Source organism: Epinephelus fuscoguttatus, linkage group LG7, assembly GCF_011397635.1.
Source record: "Epinephelus fuscoguttatus linkage group LG7, E.fuscoguttatus.final_Chr_v1".
Taxonomy (NCBI): Eukaryota; Metazoa; Chordata; class Actinopteri; order Perciformes; family Serranidae; genus Epinephelus; species Epinephelus fuscoguttatus.
In genome coordinates, this window is record NC_064758.1 from 32555260 (window position 1) to 32575712 (window position 20453).

Consider the following 20453-nt stretch of genomic DNA (forward strand, 5'->3'; position numbering starts at 1 on the left):
ATGTCCCCATACACAGTTTATACATCAATGGCATCAAAGAGCCGTCTGTGACAGTTGTTTCCATTTACGTTCTGCACAACTAACCACGCTCCACTTCCTCTCCAAATGGCTGACACTCCTGAATTCTCTGTTATACTTCAGATTGATGAAGCCATCTGTCATCTGTTTGAGGTTGGGAGGCAGCGCCCGGCCCTGTACGCTACACGCTACGTGTTATATAAACATATAGTATGTGCACATACAGTCACACATACAGTATGTTTCATGTAAAAAATAATTGCATGCATACTCACATGGCTGTGTCCCAGAGCTGGTTGGAAGCACATACACAAAACACACTGAAACAGACATCAGATAGACATTTAGACAACATCTGACGTAAATCCTGTGTTTGATTTCTGTGAATTGTCCTCCTTCAAACCTTTACTGTCATTTTCAACCATTTCATTTTATTAAAATCACATGTTGTTGAAGCACTGACTTGTGAACTGACACACTAAAATACTGTAAAACTCCATAAACATATGTTAATGTAAAAGAGATACTGCCAGAGCAAACTGCTAACACAAGTCAGATTAAAGATGAGATCCCTTCTGATGACTTCTGGTCATGTGACTTAACATAAGCTACATGCACATGTCTGCACAAAAAATGCTCACAAAAAGGAAAACAGTATTTAGATTAATCAGATTTAAATATATCTTTGTGAGTATTTGTTTCTGTTGCAGTTGTGAACAAAATTAGATTTCAGGCCTATAAACAGAGACTCATCAGGTTTTCCACAGAGAGGACATGTGAGGACAAAAATCCCCTTCAGCTGTCATCAGGTTCTTAGAGTTTACTTAACAGAAACTAAAAAGTACAATATCTCTCTGTGAAAATGTGGAGTAAAAGTATAAGCATAAGCATAAACGTAACTGTCACAAAACCATTTAAGCCCCGTTCCCGACAAACATTTTCGGTATGGACCCTTATGTTTCCACCTCAAACAGTACACTTAAATGTGGGCGAGGTTGTTGTCAGTCACTGCTCCGTCCAGCACTCACTCATCACCTCATCACTGGTGACACATAGAAACATCTGCACCGCTTTATCATCCACAGAACAAGGCTGCACACCAATATTTTCAGAACAAAATAGAACAGGCTGCAGTGAGAGTCTCTCTTCATGAGATATTTAAAAATAGCAGGTTTATGCATTTAGTCCTTCTCAGGCAAGCTCAGGGGTTTAATGTTGCTGGAGCCCGCAGGAACAACACTCCACAATGGGTTCTTTTTTTTTCTCCAAGTGAGGATTAGTATATATGGAGTTCACATAACCTGGCTGAAATTAATATATATTAAAGCATGAAGATTCACTCATCACTAAAAGTGTATGTCATTTAAAAACTAAAGTGATGGTCAAAGTTGTCACAGTGATATTTAAGGTGTGTTGATTGATTCATGTCATCAACTCATACATTGAGTAACATTACAAGTTAACGTTCCACCTTAAAAGTTGCAGGCAGTCGGCCCAGTGAATTAAGTTAATCTATCTCCGACTCCAGCTGCTGTGAGAGGCAGCAAACCATCCTTTCATTTTATAGCTACAGTAATAAAACTCTCCATGGTATGAATAGTGGTTACATGAGCCTCAAAACCAGCCACAACTCAGCCCAGAGCAGAGTGACCGTCCTCTATTGACCAATCAACAGACTGCAGTGTTCACAGCTCCACCTTTTAGTACCTGATCTGTGTGCTAGGTACCCCAACAGAGGGGGGACCAAAAATGGCGACGGTATGAAACGGCTCCATTGGTACCATCCACAACTTTTCACAGTGGAAACAGGAAAAGTGTACTGAACTGTACTGTACTGTTTGGTGGAAACAGGGCTATAGTAATAAGAATTATTCCAACAATAATTGGTATTTTCAGGCAGCTATATAACTATACTATTTGCCAATAGATGTCCCTAAACCCTCCACACTGGACCTTTAAGTAAAGGATCTGAGGACTTCTTCCATCATACTGCCAGTACTGGTAAAAATAAGAAGTTCAGGGTGGTGTATTGTGCACTGAGGGGCCATCAGTATCTCTTAAACCATATGGTGTAGCCCAGCAGCTCACCATCCACCATTACCACTAGATACCAAGATGAGACCACGTGCACTGCCCTCCTCCTCCTCCTCCTCCTCCTCCTCCTCTTCCTCCGGCTCGCGCACTGCGCAGCGCTCATTGGTTGGCGCGACAATATAAAGTTCCGCAGTGATTCCCTCACTGACCGCTGCTGCTGTGCTTCACTCACTCACTGACTGTCTGGGGAAGAGGAGCAGGGAGAACACAGTAACACAGTCACTGAGAGGATTTACAAAACTTTATCGTTATTATTCCCCCTCGTGTTTCTGCCTAACAGTCTGATCCACCGTCACCATGAAGGAAAGGAGACTCACACAGCCGTTTGTAGCGAGGTGTAAACTCGTGCTGGTCGGAGACGTCCAATGCGGTAAAACTGCGATGTTACAGGTCCTGGCCAAAGACTGCTACCCTGAGGTACGACATATCTGTTATAATAAGGGCAACAGTTATTTTTCTTATGTATTCTGATAATGGAAATGGATGATTTAAAAGTACGGGTTTGTGCAATGAATTTCCCCCTGAAGAAGAATAAATATCAGGCTACTTAAATATCCTCAAGGACCACAAGACTAGACAAGAGTTTTACTTGACTGTGATATAAGATACTTTTAAGAAATGTTCAGCACTGTATACAGTAAATATATAGTAATCTTATTCATCATTGAAGGTCTATTATTATTATTATTATTATTAGTATTATTATTATCAGTCTCACCACTGTCACTTTACATCATCATAATTTTATCTTTATTTATTGCTCTTGTATTGTTCCCATTTTTCTACTTTTGTTCTTTCTTATAAACCTCTTATTATTTATTTTTACATTCTCTGTGGATTTGTAGCCTACTTATCTCTGTCCTTGCGCTGCTGCAACGACCACATTTCCCCTCTGGGGATCAATAAAGGCCAACCTTTCCTTATCTTATTATAGTTACAAAACTCCCATGGTGTCACAGAGCTGGTAGTGCTACTGGATTGACACACATGTGGTGAAGGATATCTGACTGTGGGCTATATCTTCACAGGTTTAGCTCAGACAGGTCTAGTGATGATGTAAGATCACTGGATTACTGCAAGTTAATGTTTGAACACTGCTGAACTTGTAAATTGATTTTAAAGGAATGTTAGTCACTGCAAATTTTCCCAAATGATTGTTAGTCGATTAAACACAGTAGTGTTTTACAGATATGGAGATTTGTGTTTTATTCAACATTTGATGGACTTTAATTCTTGTTTTGACATTTTACACTCTAAATCCTGAGTCTTCAACAGGGTGCCCGCAACCCCTAGGGGTCGTCATAGGTACTGCAGGGGGGGCTGCCAAATTATTGTTTGATTTTTTTTCTCCCAAATATTCAAATATGGCTGAAAATATCAACATGAATCCAACTTATTACAAGCCAAGATAAAAAAAAACCCATTTAATTTAGTTCATAACATTGATGATAGGCTAACTATTACATGAATCTTTATGCAATCATGTGAGCTAGCTAATGCTAAATCACTGTGCGGCAGCTGTCCTTAACACCGAGGCAAACTAGTGAGCTAGCAATTAGGTACTACTGAAACATATTTGGCCAATTCACCCTTCACTAAGTCCCACCCCCGGATGCAGACTGACTAATCATACTGTAGCATCAGGGCGGCTCAGACCAGGGTCCGACAACAACACATCTGTGCTCCATTGATTCAGATTTCCTTCATCTTCAGGCTGGTTTTGTGGATTTGGAGCTAAATGTTGTGCCTGGGGCACGTCGTGTATTAATGATACTCGTTACCTGGAGAGGTTGGAAAAAGATATACGTTTCTTCCCTGTTCCAAAACCAAAATCAGACCTTGAAAAGTGTAGGGTTAGCTAGCTAGCTACTGAAGATATAGACTACTGAATGTATACACATGTTGCTTTTACTTTTTAATGATTATAACAGTGAAACAAAGACCAACCCTGCTGTACAGGAACCAGTTGGCTCATGCCACACAGCTGGTTCAATATCAGCACAGTTTCCCTTTATATTCATTGTCTTGTGTGGCGATCAGCAGTGATGTGGTGGTTCACTTTGACACTGTGATCTGTAGCCTATAGTTCGGCTTTAGCTTCTAACTATCTTTGTCTTTTTAACCTGTTGTTGCTGCTGAGTCAGTTTGACATCCTGGACATATCCTTCAAACACAGACTGTAGACCCCTCTGTCTGCTTCTCTCTGGAATCACTCTTTCATTTCTCCAACAATATGATTATCTTTCTTCAGGGAGTGCAGTTAGTCCAGTTTAATATGCAACTCAATTTTAAACAACATATACAGCAGGGGGTTCCAGCTCCGTTTCTCTTTCATCTAAGGGGCCATTGGCTTGGAAAACATTAAGATTCCCTTCTCAACATGATGATATATTCTACTTTGACATTTTCACGTGAATAAATGAATTTGTGATCGATGCTCCTGAACCCGCTCTTTAATTGTCCATTTGCAGACTTACGTCCCCACTGTGTTTGAGAACTACACGGCCTGTCTGGAGCTTGAAGACCAGCGTGTTGAGCTCAGCCTCTGGGACACATCAGGTGAGGTTTATGCTCTGATTTTCATTATCACCACAATTTAATAAAACGAGTAAATAACAAGGTTGTGATCTTCTCTCAGCTCCAACGTTGACTCACTGCCAATTTAAAATTCTCCCCAAGCTTTTCTTGTTTGTTGAGTCAAGAGCTCAGTTCCAGTAACTGTATTCATGGGCTGATTTGTGGGACTTGTTTACCCTCCCAGCAACATCACAGTCCACCTGGATTCAGGTTACTGTTACTGTAAATGAAGCTCCAGCTCAGTCATTGTTTTACAAAGTGTTGTTGCTGTTTACCCAGACGTCACTATCTGCTGATCCTGTTTTGATGCCGTTAAGCAGCTTTTCACTCGTGTTAAATCTGTTGAGAGATCTTCCTTGGTGGATTGGTGCAGGCAGTGAACAATAGGCCTGAGTCACAAGGCTGTTTGGGCAAGTGGGCCCCAAAATTCACAGTTTAGCATTAAAAACAAACAAACAGAATAAAAGAGGAACCCAGTTTGAGAAATACAGTTATTACCATGAATGTAAAAACGCTGGTTAACTATGCAGTATACTGAGTTCTATACTTTCTTAATGCAAAGTTTGTAGTCCCCATATATTGTTCATATATTCACACATGCATTACGCCACTGCTTGGGTTTCAATATGACTGGTTTGATGTTAAACTTGTGAGAGATTTTACAGCATCATTGTATCTCTGAGCAGTTTATATTATTGATGAATCTATACTGGAGTGGATGGCTTTTCCTATTGATCCTATTTACGTAATTCCTCTGTATGTTTAAGGTCATTATGTCAGTGGGCCGCAACAATTAACCACCTCACACGCCGCCAGAACAATTTCATAACAGCGAGTTCAAACTGTCACAAACATTTCAGACATCTTGGATTCAAAAACCAAGAGGCGGAGTGTCACTAGTGGTTCTTTGAGCTGTATGTACAATGGCTGTGAGCAACAAGTAGGGTATTTACATTATTGATGAATCTGCATTTTATTTTTTTGATTAATCAATGAAAAAATGTTAACAACCTGTAAAATGTTTAAAAAATTGTGAAAAATGTCCATCGCCAGTTTCCCAGAGGTCACGGTGACATTTTCAAATGTCTTGTTTTGTTCAACCAACAGTGAAAAAGCAACAAATCATCACATTTTAGGTTGCTGGAACCAAACTGCAACCTCCAGGGCTGAAAAATGAGGCCAATGCAAAATGTCAAAAACTGCAGTTCCTCTAATGGCCACTTGGGGCTGGCTGCAGAAGGGATTTTATCCACATAGACCCCATTGTTAAAATGCCCAAACTTACAGCAGAAATAAACATGTTTGCAGCCTGGTACAAAAATCAGTTTTGGCCTCAATAGCTTATTTACCCATTTATGACAGCTGATGTAAAGTAACTCCATAATTTACATTACGAATTTACATTTCATTGTGGCCTAAAGTTATGCATCAAATAAGGGTGGGGCCACTTTCAGTTACAGGCTGTCTGCAAGGCGTCGCTGCAGTCTGTGAGTCAGATCCATCCTTTGCTCTTCCACAGCTCCACCCTCTTGTCCAAATATGGCCACTTCTGACTCCAAAAAATCCAAGATTGTTACAGCCAAAATGCCGTCCACAAACCCCTAGGTGACGTTACAGTAGCTATGTCCACCTTTTTTTCAAAGTCTATTGCTGAAACCATAAAATTGTCTCACGGCATTTCTGCTTGAAAAGTACATCAAAAAATGATTCAGTTGTAAAAAACAGTTGCTGATTTATGATGCAGGTGATTCATGCGTCCCACGTTATTTACCTAGTTTTGCTTTTATAACTTTGTTATCAAATGTGTTTGTTAAGTTCTGAAGCCAACTTTCTTGAGTTTCTGGAATGTATGACTTTTTTTTTTATGATTTTTAACTTTTTCCACATAGAGCTCAGAGGTCAGAAGCGTTATGTAAATGTTGTCTACTGACTATAAAAAGAAATAGCAACAATCATTTGAGTCGTTTTTCAAGCATGTGTCAAAGATTTCTTGGTTCTACCATCTCTAATGTGAGGATTTACTGATTTTCTCTTTTTTTATCTTTGTAAATTGACTTTCTTTGAGTTCTGGACTGTGTATAGATGAAGGAATTTGAAGATGCCACCTTAAATGAAATGATAATTGGTATTTTTTCACAATTTTCTGACATTTCATAAACAAAAAGATTAATCAGTGGGTCAAGAAAACACTTTGCCATAATCTTAGTTGCAGCCCTACATGCAGTTCAGAGAACCATATGTGTCCCACTGACATAATGACCTTAAACATATAGAGAACGTATGTAAATAGGATTGATGAGAGATCCACTCCAGTATAGATTCATTTCATAACAGCATTGGCTGGGGCATTGTTTTCAGAGGAAGTCGAGCAGTGCCAGTTGGCCTGCAGAGGGTTTGTTTCACAGGGGAGAGGGGGATGCCTCGTCCATGCAGGGGGTGGAAGTGTGCACGTATGTGTGTGCGTCCTGTCTTACTATGTGTGCAACTGTGCATGTGTGTGAGTGTGTGTGTGCGGCATACAGTCGCTGTGAACAGAAGGCACAAGTGAGGGATACTGAGTGAAAAGATATGCATGACCTCCCCACTGCCTTATGGTGTGAGCTGCCTAAAAAAAAAAGAAGGTGTTATGTAACTGAAACCAGCGCTGAACTGATGTAGGATTGTGTATTTATCTCCCACGGAGTAAAAACTTTCTGGACAGTCACCCTTTCCAGAGGAAACATTGCATAAGACCTATTTACTTTTGCAACACATACAAACACAGTTCCTGCCAGTCTTTACCATAGTTTATTATCTTTATCTATAACATTTAGGACTGTAACTTAAGTATTTTATTATTGATTCATCTGCTAATTTTTAAAGAAAATATCGAAAAGTTGACATCTTCACATCTTTTGTCCGACCAACAGCCCCAAAAAATAGACTGTATATGAAGATGTACAAAACGTCACCACTTTAAGCTAAAATATCCCAGATACGGGCGCTGCCATCTTGCACTTTTGGGGCCACAGTCTGCTCAGTGGTGACTGTGATGTGGTTTGGCGGTATCATGTTCCCACCGATATAACTGCCCAACCAAATGGCGAGCAGTGCCGTTGGTTGTGAGCAAACTGATTGACACAAGAAAACAAAGACGTGAACATAATTCAGTTTGATAAGAACCACCTAAAACAACAGAAACCACCTTTGGGAAAAATTTATTTGACCTGTACTTTGAGTTTTTAGTTTGGCTCATGTCCCATCTGCTAACATTGAGAGTGTTGGTTTTATGACATATGCTGCAGCCAGCCACCAGGGGGTGACGGAGATGTTTTGGCTTCACTTTTGAGGGGGCTGTCAAGGCCCTGGGCAACAGCACCGAGCTTTGAAGCCAAATTTCATAGTGGCCAAAAGTGGAATTACAACTCTGAGGTCCTTCACATGATGCCATTGGGCCCAAAAAGATTTTATACCATACACATACATTGTGAAAGAGACGCCCATTACCGCTCGAAATGACATGTTTCACTATCAGGATTTGATCCATTTGGTCCGATAACATTTCTGAAGTCCAGAAGAGCAGCACGATTAAATCGTTTTCATTCCCATTCAGGTGAGCAGAGGGCTAAACCTGAATTTAGCTGTTTAGCCGTCTTAAGTCTCTAGTTCACTTGCTCTGTGGGCCAAATGATGCAGAAGCTCCGGGTCACGTCATGCCATGAAAATCAAAGTTTTTTTGGCTATGCTCCACTGAGTAGCTTTTATAGGAATGAATAGGGCCCCTCCTCCTATGCTGTATCCTGTTCTCTTAATACATCCGTGGAGCTGTCATGTCATCTATCTTTATCCGTCTTTATATACAGCCATTGGTCCAAAACGGAAAGATATTCAGTTTACAATCGCAAAAGATCAAGAAAAATGGCAAATTCTTACAATTTAAAATCAGAAACTAAAGAAAGTTTGGTATTTTTGCTTGATAAAAAAACACAATATAAAAATAGTCTGTTAATTTCATGGTGATCTGCTAATTGAATAATTGAATTTCCGTTTCCGCTCTACAAGTATTGCTCCAGGCATCTAACTCTGATATGAAATGATCTTTCACATGCAAAACATGTGAGAGGACACATGTCACCACAGCTCCATGTGCACCACATGCTCTCTGGCAATAAAAAAAAAACCTCAGAGTATTTTTCCAGTTCACGTTGCATCTTTTGTCGAGACACACACAGTCTTGTCTTTTGAGACCAGATCTTTCCATTCGCTTTCTTTGTTTCTTTGAGAGTAGAGAGGGAAGTTTCATAATTGTATCAACTGTTTGCTCAACAGAAAGGGTTGTGTGTGTTTGGTGTGTGTGTGTTTCTGTGTCCAGGCAGGGGGCTGCTAATGTGTGGGAGGTGGTAGGTGCTAGAAGTTGTGTCCTCTTTAGATCTCTCTGCCTCCTCTTTCTCAAGCCTTACATCACCCTGGATAGTTATGTGATGGGCGCTTTGATTCCCTCTAAAAAAAAGTTATTGATAGGTTGTAGTTGTGTAAGTAGGCCAGTCAAATATTCTGATAAACTGAGTAAAGCAGAAGCTCTTTTTGAATGTCAGTGCTTTAATATATTGTTATAAAAACATTTAATTAATGCCTCGGGAGAGAATTCATCCAGGCAACGTGATTGTTGGTTAGTTCCGGTAGAAGCTTATTAGAAGTATCTATTCCTGATATAATTATATCCTCTTTTATTTTCAAGGAAAAGCTTCTGGTGCACATTTGGCCCCTGAGGACAGGAGTAGGAAATTAAATCTCAGCGCTGCTGTGTGGGGAGTGATTAGGTGGCAGAGGGAAGACAATAGAGAGCGGACATCCTGTCAGACCGTTTTTAGCACAGGAGCCTTCCTGCGAGGTAAAGGAAAGGTTCCACATATAGCCGCGCTGTTTATGGAAACGTGTGTTTCCTTCACACCATAACTCACATTCTCATAACTGAGGTGTCGTATATATGAGACAACAATCAGGGTAGACTGTCAGAGTGAGGCGATGAATAGTGCAGCCAATATCATTTTGAGGATTGGTTTATTCGTGGCTCAGAAGCGATTTGTTGGAAAGTAAAGTCACTGCTGGTTAATAGAATAGAATAGATAGAATAGAAAGCCTTTATTGTTATTGTACAAAGAGTATACAACAAGATTAGGAATGCTACATTTGATCAGGTGCCAACAAGTCATTGAAACAAGAAAGTAAAAATCAGATGACATCAGAAATAAATAGTGTAAAAAAAAAAAAAAAGGCTGTATCAAGCTGTTACACATGTAAAATAAATAATGGATTGCACTTAATAAATCGTGGATTCCACTGATTATTTAATATGTTTAAATCTATTTGTGCATGACTTTAAGCTCCTGTATCTCCTATCAGAGGACAGGAGAGAGAAAAGTTTGTGACCCGGGTGGGAACAGTCTTTAATAAAAGGGCAAAGAGCTGCTGTGACTTTGCGCGCCTCTGCTATCTATTCACCTTCAATAAGGTGCATTTTCTGGTTTTCACATACAAGGAATTTGCCTCAGATATTTGGTGCATAAGTCTCACAATAAAGAAAAAACAAGTACAAGTCAAGAACATAGATTGTTTAAAGTAATGGATGTAGCCATTGTGACGTCACCCATTGGTTTGTGGACTTCGGTTTTGAAGCCTTGAGTTCAGCATTTTGTTCATCAGCATCTTGAAGTTTTGGGTCAGAAATGACCATATTTGAATAAGAGGTTGGAGTTGTGGGGGAGTGAGGAGCAGATCTGACTGGGAACACAAGGTGACGCAGACAGCCTGTCAGTGAAAGCATCCACACCCTTAATTTTGTAGAACTTCAAGCCTTGATAATATGTAAATGGGTGAGTTATATAAAAATTCACCAATGGGAAAAGTAGCTACAGAGACACTAAAATGTTTTTTTTGGTAACAGGCTGTAAACACATTCAAAGTTGGGCGTTCAAACACGGGGGCGTATTGGGATTGACTCACTTCATGAGCCAGCCTCAAGTGGCCATTTGAGGAACTGCAGATTTTGGCACTTCCTTGTTGGCTTCATTTTTCAGCCCCTAAGGTTGCTGCTTGGTCAAGAACAATAAATATAAAATATACATTAACAATAAATATATGTAAAATAGATCTGTCTTAGATCCATCCTTGTACAATTTTCCTATATTCATTCATTATCTGTAAATGTTTAATCGGGACAGCGTTTCAATCCTACTTGGATCTCCATCAGCTGGTTTTTGTTAGCCTTGTACATACGTGATGAATGAATAATTTACTCTCCTTCATCTTGTAAAAAGCCTTCAACCATTAATTTAACAACATTAGAAATGCTCTAACAGTACAGAATTTGCAGCTATGTTCAACTGTGGATCGCTGAATACGGTATAAAGTCTGGGAGGGACTGGCCTCAGGGGGGCGTTGCAGTTGTGATTCAAATGTTTGACTTTTGAAACAATGGAAAATCTAGCTGTAACTCTTCCAGAAGAAGCAGCGACTGACAGCTATCACACGCACTTTCTCCAGAAAATTAGTTCTGTTTCAGTTTTGTTAGTAGAAAAGGTATTATGTTGTGATTTTGGGGAAATATGCTTATTTGCTCTCTGGCTGTAAAACAACAAATTGTCATTGCAGATTTTCTTTACATTGGACATCACCAGGCTGGCTGTGCTAAGCTAAGCTATCCTCCTGCTTGCCGTAGCTTTATTTTTAACCCTCCTCTTTAAAGCAAAAGCAGGTTTTAAGAGGAATATTTTTCAATGACCTCGCTGTCTTTGAGAAATAATTTGTTTTTCAATGCAGACAGACTCTCTTTAACAGACAGATTATAATTGCATAATTTTGCTGAGACATAGCGTCTGTATTCTTGCACTTTATATAAGCCAAACAAAAGATCTTAAGAGAGTTTATGCAACAGTATGATGATTTTTCTTCACAGGACATCTGGTAGTTGTTTTTTTGTATTCAAAGCAAAGTCTTTTAAATTAAGTTTGTTACTGACTAATAATGGAAAGCTGTGATTGGTGCAGAGTTGCACTGACCGTGACTCAGAGTTATAGTTTACTGGAAAGATTTCTCTCAGTGGGAGGCATCAAGCCTGGTGAAATGATTTGCTCTCTTATCAGTTTGGCAGGCGTGTATGTGACTGTGTTTGTGCAGTGTGAAAGTGAGGAGGACGACTGTGATAGAACATTATAATGGTGTCAGCTGGATTCAGACCATAGAAAGAGATTTTTAGTCTCTGTTTCTGCTGACGAGGGGAAAAACTTCATTAAAGGTTTCCATTTTTAATTATGTTTTGAGCTGTGCCCACCCTCCTGGATCACATTAATAAAATTGTGTTGTCATGTTTTATCTTTGTCTCTTTAGGTTCTCCGTACTACGACAACGTCAGACCCCTCTGCTACAGCGACTCAGATGCAGTGCTCTTATGCTTTGACATCAGCCGACCAGACATAGTAGACAGTGCACTGAAGAAGGTAAGGTTAAGATTTTCAACTTGAATACTTAATTCATCAAGACCTGATATGCGATTTAAATGTTCCCTCATTTTTTTGAGCAGCTTAGTTGCCAAACTGTGGAATTACAACTTCTGGGTCCGTCACATGACGAAAAAAAATATTTTTCCCATAGACTTACATTGTGAAACAAACATCTGTTAACCAGTAGCTACATATTTCTGAGTGTCAAAACCCCCACAAAAAGACTCCTTTCACTGTCAGAATTTGATCTATTCGGTCCCATAACCTTTTTGAAAGTCCACAAGAGCCACATGATGAAATCATTTTATCCCCAGTCAAGTTAGCAGAGCGCTAACCGGAAGTAGCCACCAAAAGTCTCTAGTGCGCCTGCTCCATGGGCCCAACAATACGGAAGATTCGGGTAATTTTACACCTGGGAAATTGAACTTTTTCGGCTTCTTGCACCACTGAAAAACTTTCACAGGAATGAACATGGCCCCGCCTCCAACACTTTATCCCTCTCTCCTTACACATCCATTGTTGTATCATTTACTAAAAGACTCTTAAGTGAAACCTGTTTCTCTTCCCCTCGCAGTGGAAAGCAGAGATTCAGGACTTCTGTCCCAGCACACGGATCCTACTAATAGGTTGCAAGACAGACCTGCGCACAGACGTATGCACGCGCATGGAGCTGTCCAATCAGAAACAGACTCCCATCTCTTATGAACAGGTTTGTTCCATGACTTCTCTTTCTTCCTCTGTGTATCTATTTAGGTTTCTGTCTCCTGTCTAGACTGGACAGTCACAGAAATCCCCTTTTGTTTTTAAGGAATACTTAAACGAATACTACTTAATATAAATTATTCATCCTGTGTTAAAATAAACGTTACATTTGTGAAGAAAACTGTTTTTCTCACGTACCTCCACAGTGAACGGAGAATATGAAAACTGAGAAAATTCTTGATTGATTAAATGATGAAATCATCCATTCACAAACTGTCATACAACTTGTGTAATAAGATAAGATAAGATAAGATAAGTAAGATAAGATATATTTTATTGATCCTCCAGGAGGGAAATTCAAGTATCACAGCAGCACAAGACAAAATCAAAGGACATTAAATAGAATAAGATTAAAGAGAAAAAATAAAAAGTAAAAATTAAGATAATAGATAAATAAAAGATGAAATAAAATTGCTACATCAGATGAATAAAGTGACTAAAAAATGGCAGACAAAGAGTTGAATGAAATAAAGTGATAGGTGGCAGATAAAGTGTCATATTGGACAGATGCAAGATAAGTCTGTTCAGAGCTGGATGTAGCTTAAGCCAAACCGCTGTTGGACAGTCTGATGGCGGTGGGCACAAAAGAACGTCTGAATCGTTCAGTTCTGCACCTGAGTGGGATAATCCGCTGGCTGAATGAACCGCCCATCAGCCACAGCTCGTTGTGCAGGAGGTGAGAAGGATTGTCCAGGATTGCACAGATTTTGTCCTTCACCCTCCTCTCAGCCACTGTCTCCAGACTGTCCAGGTCCAGTCCCACCACAGACAACAACAACAACAACAAGCAACAACAAGCTTGTTGAGCCTGTTGACCTCACCAGTCTTAACTCCACCCCACCAGCACATTACAGCAACATAAAGAGTCTCACACACAGACCAGTAGTGTGCCTGGGCAGGTGCATGCTTTCACCTCTGCTAGTAAGCTTTTGGCAAAAATGCATGCATTTGTCAAGTACACAGCACACAACTGGATAAATGAGACTTGGATTATACTGCACGAGTTGTGTGGGAGTCTGGAAACAGTTCTGCTCTTGTAAACATGGACCCCTGTGACTTAAATTCATTAGGAATTTTCTGTTTTTTGGATTCTTTGTTCACTGTGGAGGCAGTCCATAACACAGGATGAGTGCTTGATGTATTAATTATCATTTTGTGGTTTAAGTATTCCTTTGATCTACCTGAGCTCAATGTATATATTTTTCCTTCACATCGCAGGGTTCGTCCTTGGCCAAGCAGCTCGGAGCAGAGGCTTACCTGGAGTGCTCAGCCTTCACATCCGAGAAAAGCATCCACAGTGTTTTCCGTACTGCGGCGCTGGCCTGCATGAACAAACTCCAGGCTGCCAATAAACCCAGCCCTGTCCGCCGCCTCTCCAAGAGACTCCTACACCTGCCCAGCAGGACAGAGCTCCTGTCCTCCACCTTCAGCAAGGACAAGTCCAAGAGCTGCTCCATCATGTGAATACTGCTGAGCTCATGCAAAGCAAGGACACACAGGTGGTTCCAGCGAGGGGTTTGGGGTGTGCAAGGGAAAGAGAGCACTGATCTCTACAAAGCGTCTTTCTCCTTTGCAGCATCCTCCCCAAACTTCCTGTCAACCACTTCAAAAAAATGTGCTCCACTCTCTATATTCAACTCTGACACTGAACTTTTGATCATGACATATCACCAGCACACAGTGCAGAGACAGAGTGAAATGTTTGATGTTGAAAATATTTCTGATGTATTAAATATGTACAAAGAGAGAGTATAACAGGCACTTTAAAACCTGTTAGATTCATCACATAAAGGTTGCTGTCAGAGCTTAAATAAGGTCATACCTCCTCTTCTCCAAGTGGTTGTAAACGCTGCATTTGACTGCATTACCCTCATTTGAAATTCTGATAGCAGTGCCCTTTCCCATCCATCTCTTTATCTGAATGTCTCTTTAAGGTCACGCTATGGGCTGAGTGACGTGATGAAATGTAAAATCTGACAGTGACAGGAAGTGGTACCTACAGAAATGCGGCTTGGGGAATTTAAAACAGCAGAAATTACTCCCCCGTTGACCCCTCACGGTATTTCGTTTGGAAATTAAAGCTGACAGTGGAGGAAAAAAGGGGTAGAGAAGGGAGGGATTTGGCAAAGCAGAGTGTTCATTTGCAAAGACAGTCGAAGGACGAACCAAGAGCACATCTGAAGGAACGCAGTGTGACTCAGCACTCACATGAGCCACCAAACAGTCAAGGGGTGGACACACTGGGACAAAAACAAACACACAATCCTGGGCCATGTAAAGACCAGCTGAGCATGTTTTTGTCAGATCTCCTTTCATCAACCAGTACCACAGCAGTCTTTAATTTTTCAGTGTTATTAATCCTAAGGCTTGATTTTAGTGATATTACATTAATGATGCATCATCTCACTGTTCCCTGTTACTTATACTTTAAGAGCTGTTTAATAGATACCAGCGATTTCTTCTTGGTCTTTAAAAGATAAAACATAAAAGATTTCTTTGCAAAACTGTTTTTATACCAAAAGGAGTCATAGAAGTCTTTGTTTTTTTTAATCCTCTGCCTCATGGATATATAGCTTTTAACTTTGTGGACTGTAAATATGTAATATGGGCCTTTTAAACAAGCTCCACAGTGCTTTGTTAGGCTGATTATTGTTAAAGGGAGAGTTCACTCTGTAATCTAAAATACATTTTTTTTCTCCTACACGTAGTCCTATTTATCAGTCTAGATTGTTTTGGTGTGAGTTGCTGAGTGTTGGAGAAATCGGCTGTAGAGATGTCTGCCTTCTCTTGAAAGGCAAAAAATGCATTTGAAAAACTCAACAGCAATGTCTCCTTCCAGAATTCATGACCCAGTTAATCCACAGACCTTATTGTGACCAGTTTCATGTAGGAACTATTTTCTTTTTACCGAACTACACCCAACGACCGTATCACTGCACAGAAGGAAGTGTGCATCTACTCATGGATGAGAGGCTTGTATTTGTGACAGCGCGAGATGTAAACATTAATCCTCAGCTGAGCTGTGACGTTAGCTAGCTCAGTAGTGCTAGGTGAGCTAGCCTTAACGGTTGATCATCAGCTAATCTCCGGAAGCTAGCAATGTCGGACTTCTGCGCAGTGATACGGTTGGCAAGTGTAGTTTGGTAGAAAGAAAACTGTTCACAACAAGGTCATGATTTCTGGACAAAGACTTGCTGTTGAGTTTTTCACATGTATGTTTTGGCACTTCCATCTAGTTCCATTATATTGGAGAGAACGCAGACATCTCTACAGCTGATATCTCCAACACTGTGCAACTCACACCAAAACAATCTAGACTGATAAAGAGCACTACAGGTAAGAGGGAAAATATGTATTATTGATTTTGGGGTGAACTGTCCCTTTAACAGTTATCCAAGATGCACCTGCTGACATTTCCAGCCTCGATAGCTGCATTAACCCTAAATGTCCCTGAGATGATCTGTGATTGGTGGGAAAGGTTGAATTGAATCACACGAACAGGCTGGACCTGTCTGGAGAAAGATTTTTCTTCCTTTTTATGCTTTAAAAAATATTTTTATTTTTCAACTTCCCTAAAAAAAAGTATTCTTGACATTTTCCATTTCTTAAATAGATTTTTTTCTGGATGTTTCTACTTGCTCGTGGCCGCCTTTGGTGTTTCTATTTTTTTGTAGCTGTTGATGTTGTTCTTGTATTCACTTCTTCTGGCATTAGCGGCTGTTGACAGCTCAGCTAATGGAGGACTTGATGATTTGTAGGTCTGCACCGAGAAGCCCGGAGTTCTCTGGATGTACAGAACACTGGAATTTTGCGTGTTGCCTAGCAACAGTGTGAGCAGGGGCAGGCGTGAGCGGGGCTCCTGCCTCACAGAGAGACAGGGAGGGAGGCAGGGAGGGAGGGATGGCTCTCCGAGAGGGCGCCTCACCTTTTATTTGTAGCATTAGACGAGGAGCCACTGAGAAGGTGACGGCTGGACATTTCAGGGAGTGGCAGACTGCTCGTGATCTCCACATGGTTTTAAAGACCCCACGCTGGTAGCAGCCACGTGTGGGTTGTTGGAAACAACAGGCCGTCTAAAACACGTCTCTGTAGCTTTGCTTCAGTCGTTATTTCAAACAAAGCTCTGTTTGGTTCAATATAAAGCTGTCATTTCACTTTTTCTCTCTTGCTCATTTTTTTTTAACAGACTTGTTTGGTTGTACATATCCTTCTTAATAAAACTGTTTATTATAAATCACTAAACAGAATGTTACTGAGGCAAAACAAAATGGTTGTGTCAAGTTGCCTATTACGGCTTAAATTATTGACTGGATTCTGTATTTGTTATTGTTATATGCTTTCTTTATATCTTTATTTAAAATAAATATGTCTGAAGATCATTTACAAGTCAGTGTTTATTTCTGCTTAAGTTCAGGGGTGTCTAAAATTTGTGTGGGCCGGACCAGTAAAACCATTGCATAACAACACCTCCAAATGTTTCTTTGAAGAAAGTTGTGAAAACAGAAGATGAGCAGCCTGAGGTGTCTTAAGAAAAATAAGTGCAACTTCATTGTCGTTTTTTTTTAAAAGTCCGTCAACTATTCGCTGTTATTACGTGTGCATTTTTCTACTCATTTCTATTCCTGTGTAATGCTGACACCAAACTAAACTTAAACCTACTGAGTAAGCAGGTTAAATGATCTTTATAGGACCACTTACAAATCAAAGGTTTTTTGTATGTAATGTTTGGATGTCTATAATGTAGCCTACATATTTGTTTATTCAGAGTCCAGTGTGTAAGATTTTAGGGGGCTTTAGTGGCATCTTGCAGTGAGGACTGCAGATTACAACCAGCTGAAACTTCTCCTGGTTATAATTCCCTCAGTGTTCATTGCTCAGGAGGTTTTTAACAGGAGCCAAAATATATCCAGAGGTCGTTTCCTCTCCATAAGGACAGGATAAGATAGATTTATATTGTCCCAGAAGGAAATCTGCCTTGGACTTCACAGTGTCTGCAGTTAAAAACAGTAAAAACAACAATAAAAACAACAGATACACACCCAGCTTCATCATCATGAAAAATGCACACATATTACAATGACACTGTGCTGACAGCAAAATAAGAAATATAACCATGGCATATACACATTCCAGCCTAGGTGGGGTTGAGGGCTTTAATGGAGTTTTTGAACCAGTGGTGTCTGCTTAGAGGGACTCTGTACCATGTGCCTGAGGGGAGGAGCTGATATTCAGGTTGAAGAGTATGAGTTGGATCTGAGATGATTTTTTGTGCCTGTCTGATAATGGTTTGTTAAAAAATGTCTTGAAGACTGGGATTGTTGATGGACTCCCATAATCTTCATGGCTGTCTGTATACGTTGGACCTGGGGTCTCATTGATAAAACAGCGTCTAGTATCCATACTAAAAATATAAGTACAGACAAAAGCCAAAAATGTTTGACAATTTCTGCAATCAGGCTTCCACCTCATCATCTGTGTCACCTATCTCCTGTCTCCAAAATGTTGGTGAGCATTGGTCAGTTTAGCAGGAGCCATATTATCCACAGAGGTCCCCTTCTCTCTAGAACACATAGACCTGGTGATTCAAACCAGGAAAAACACTAAAATAAAGCATTGTCACATCTAAGAAACTGTTTTTCCGTCTCTCGACACAGAGGCGTCAAGAACTATGATGGTTGATGGGAAAACGTGAATGGTCCTATCCAAAGCCAGTGTTCAGTTTGTCTGTTCTGGGCTACCATAGAAACATGGTGGTGCAACAAGGTGCTCTCCATAGACGAAGACCTGCTCTCTTTGTTAATATCAACAGCTCATTTCAAGTTAACTAAAACACAACAACTCTTATTTTCAGGTGATTATACACTAAAGAAAACATACTTATTATTTTGTATTCCATTTCTGCCAATATACTCCCTAAATTCTTAACACTGGACCTTTAAACCACATGTGATTTACGTGTTTGACCCCAGGAAGACTAGCCGATATCAAGGCATTAGCTAATAGAGTGCCCCAAGAAGGAGTCCTAAAGCCCAGAAATTAGTTAGCATTTTAGTACTCCTGGTTCCCTTCCCTTCTCGAAGTCAGTGGGGTTTTTGGTTAGATGCCTGATATTAGGTCTATAGTTAACATAAGCTGAAAGGACTTTTACGTTTTGTTCTACGATATACGTTGGTAATTACCCCATGCGTGAATTTTGAAGCTTTTATGTGTCTTAAGATGGCAATAGGTTGCTAAAAAGTGGCTTAATGACACTACATAGTGTCATCATTCCAAACACAGCTTTACAGCCTTGTTGTGGTAGCGACCTTGAAGTCATGCAACTGTGGTGTACGTTTTAACTAAGGCTTTTTATTTCCACTGATTGCATTTAGGCTTAAAAAATCATAAAAGTGTAATATTATCTTGCTCAACAAAACATGTATAATTCCAAGTATCATAATGTTCGTTTGCCACAGAGCTTTACAATTACACTTGTAGCCCTAATTTCACCACCTTACATTGCAACACCTGCACTGCCAACCACCAAAATTTGCACTACCATCATAAGCATATCTACTTTAGTAATAACTCTCTGTAGTTGTCCCGAGACTAACACTAACTTCCACGTGGGCCTACAGGAAATGTTATCCCTGGAGCACTCTATGGGGATCCTAATAAATGAACTAATGTAAAAGTTTTGGCAGTGCCTTCTTAACAGGGTTTCACCAACATTGTTTTAAGATAGAAGTCTGATACAGACTTTTGTACTGAAGCCGCTGATTGACAATATTTTGTACAGTGTTTAATATCGTTAAATATATCTACAATACTTATGTTTTTTCAGAAAGCTGTGGTCAGAGTGGAAAATCCTCTGAGGCAGCACTTTACATGAAGAAGGCCCCTCCCTGTTTAACTTGCTCCTGAAACCTGGCACATTTCAGCCTTCGTGAGTGCATCAATATTAGGTATGCAAAGGTATCCAGTGGGCCAGTTGTGGCCTGCAGGTCGTATGTTCGGCATCCCTGCTGTAGGCCATGAATGGATGTACTGATTTTTTCGTGTAGATGAGGTCAAGGAGCTGTATCATATTAAAACAAGATTATTTTGGTAACTTAATCAAATTCAAGGCTCCCTGAGAGAAAAAAGGACTGATAGCTTGGCAGCACATTGTCTATTTTGTCTTAACAAAGAATGATAACATACTTATTTCTCAGGTCAGGGACACAGCAGTTCACTTCACACTAATAATCCATGATACAGAGAACACATTATTTTCCTGTATGTGTTAAGGGGAACTGATACTGACTGCTTTAGCTCTGGTTTACAATGAAATGCAGTCAGGTTTGTATTCATAAAGATTTTTGAAGATCAAACTGAACTTTTTTGTTCAGCCTCTATAGACTGTGCAGCCTACAACTAAACAATGACGGCAGCTACACAGTATGGTGTCAAAACAAGCCTGTGGATGTTATACCACTGAGGCGTGAACACAGCCTTAAGGGGTCATCCCATCCCCCAGCACACATACACACACTCACATGTCCA

At 40.2% G+C, this 20453-nt stretch overlaps 1 protein-coding gene across 1 annotated transcript; it reads left to right on the plus strand.

Annotated features, from left to right (window-relative positions):
• Nucleotides 1-2184: 2184 nt before the first annotated feature.
• LOC125892149 (rho-related GTP-binding protein Rho6-like) lies at nucleotides 2185-17298 on the plus strand. The gene is made up of 5 exons (XM_049581941.1): nucleotides 2185-2529; nucleotides 4584-4671; nucleotides 12055-12164; nucleotides 12742-12876; nucleotides 14148-17298. Exons 1-5 carry the CDS (start codon nucleotides 2410-2412, stop codon nucleotides 14391-14393), a joined length of 699 nt encoding a protein of 232 aa, XP_049437898.1. The 5' UTR covers nucleotides 2185-2409; the 3' UTR covers nucleotides 14394-17298.
• Nucleotides 17299-20453: the final 3155 nt, after the last annotated feature.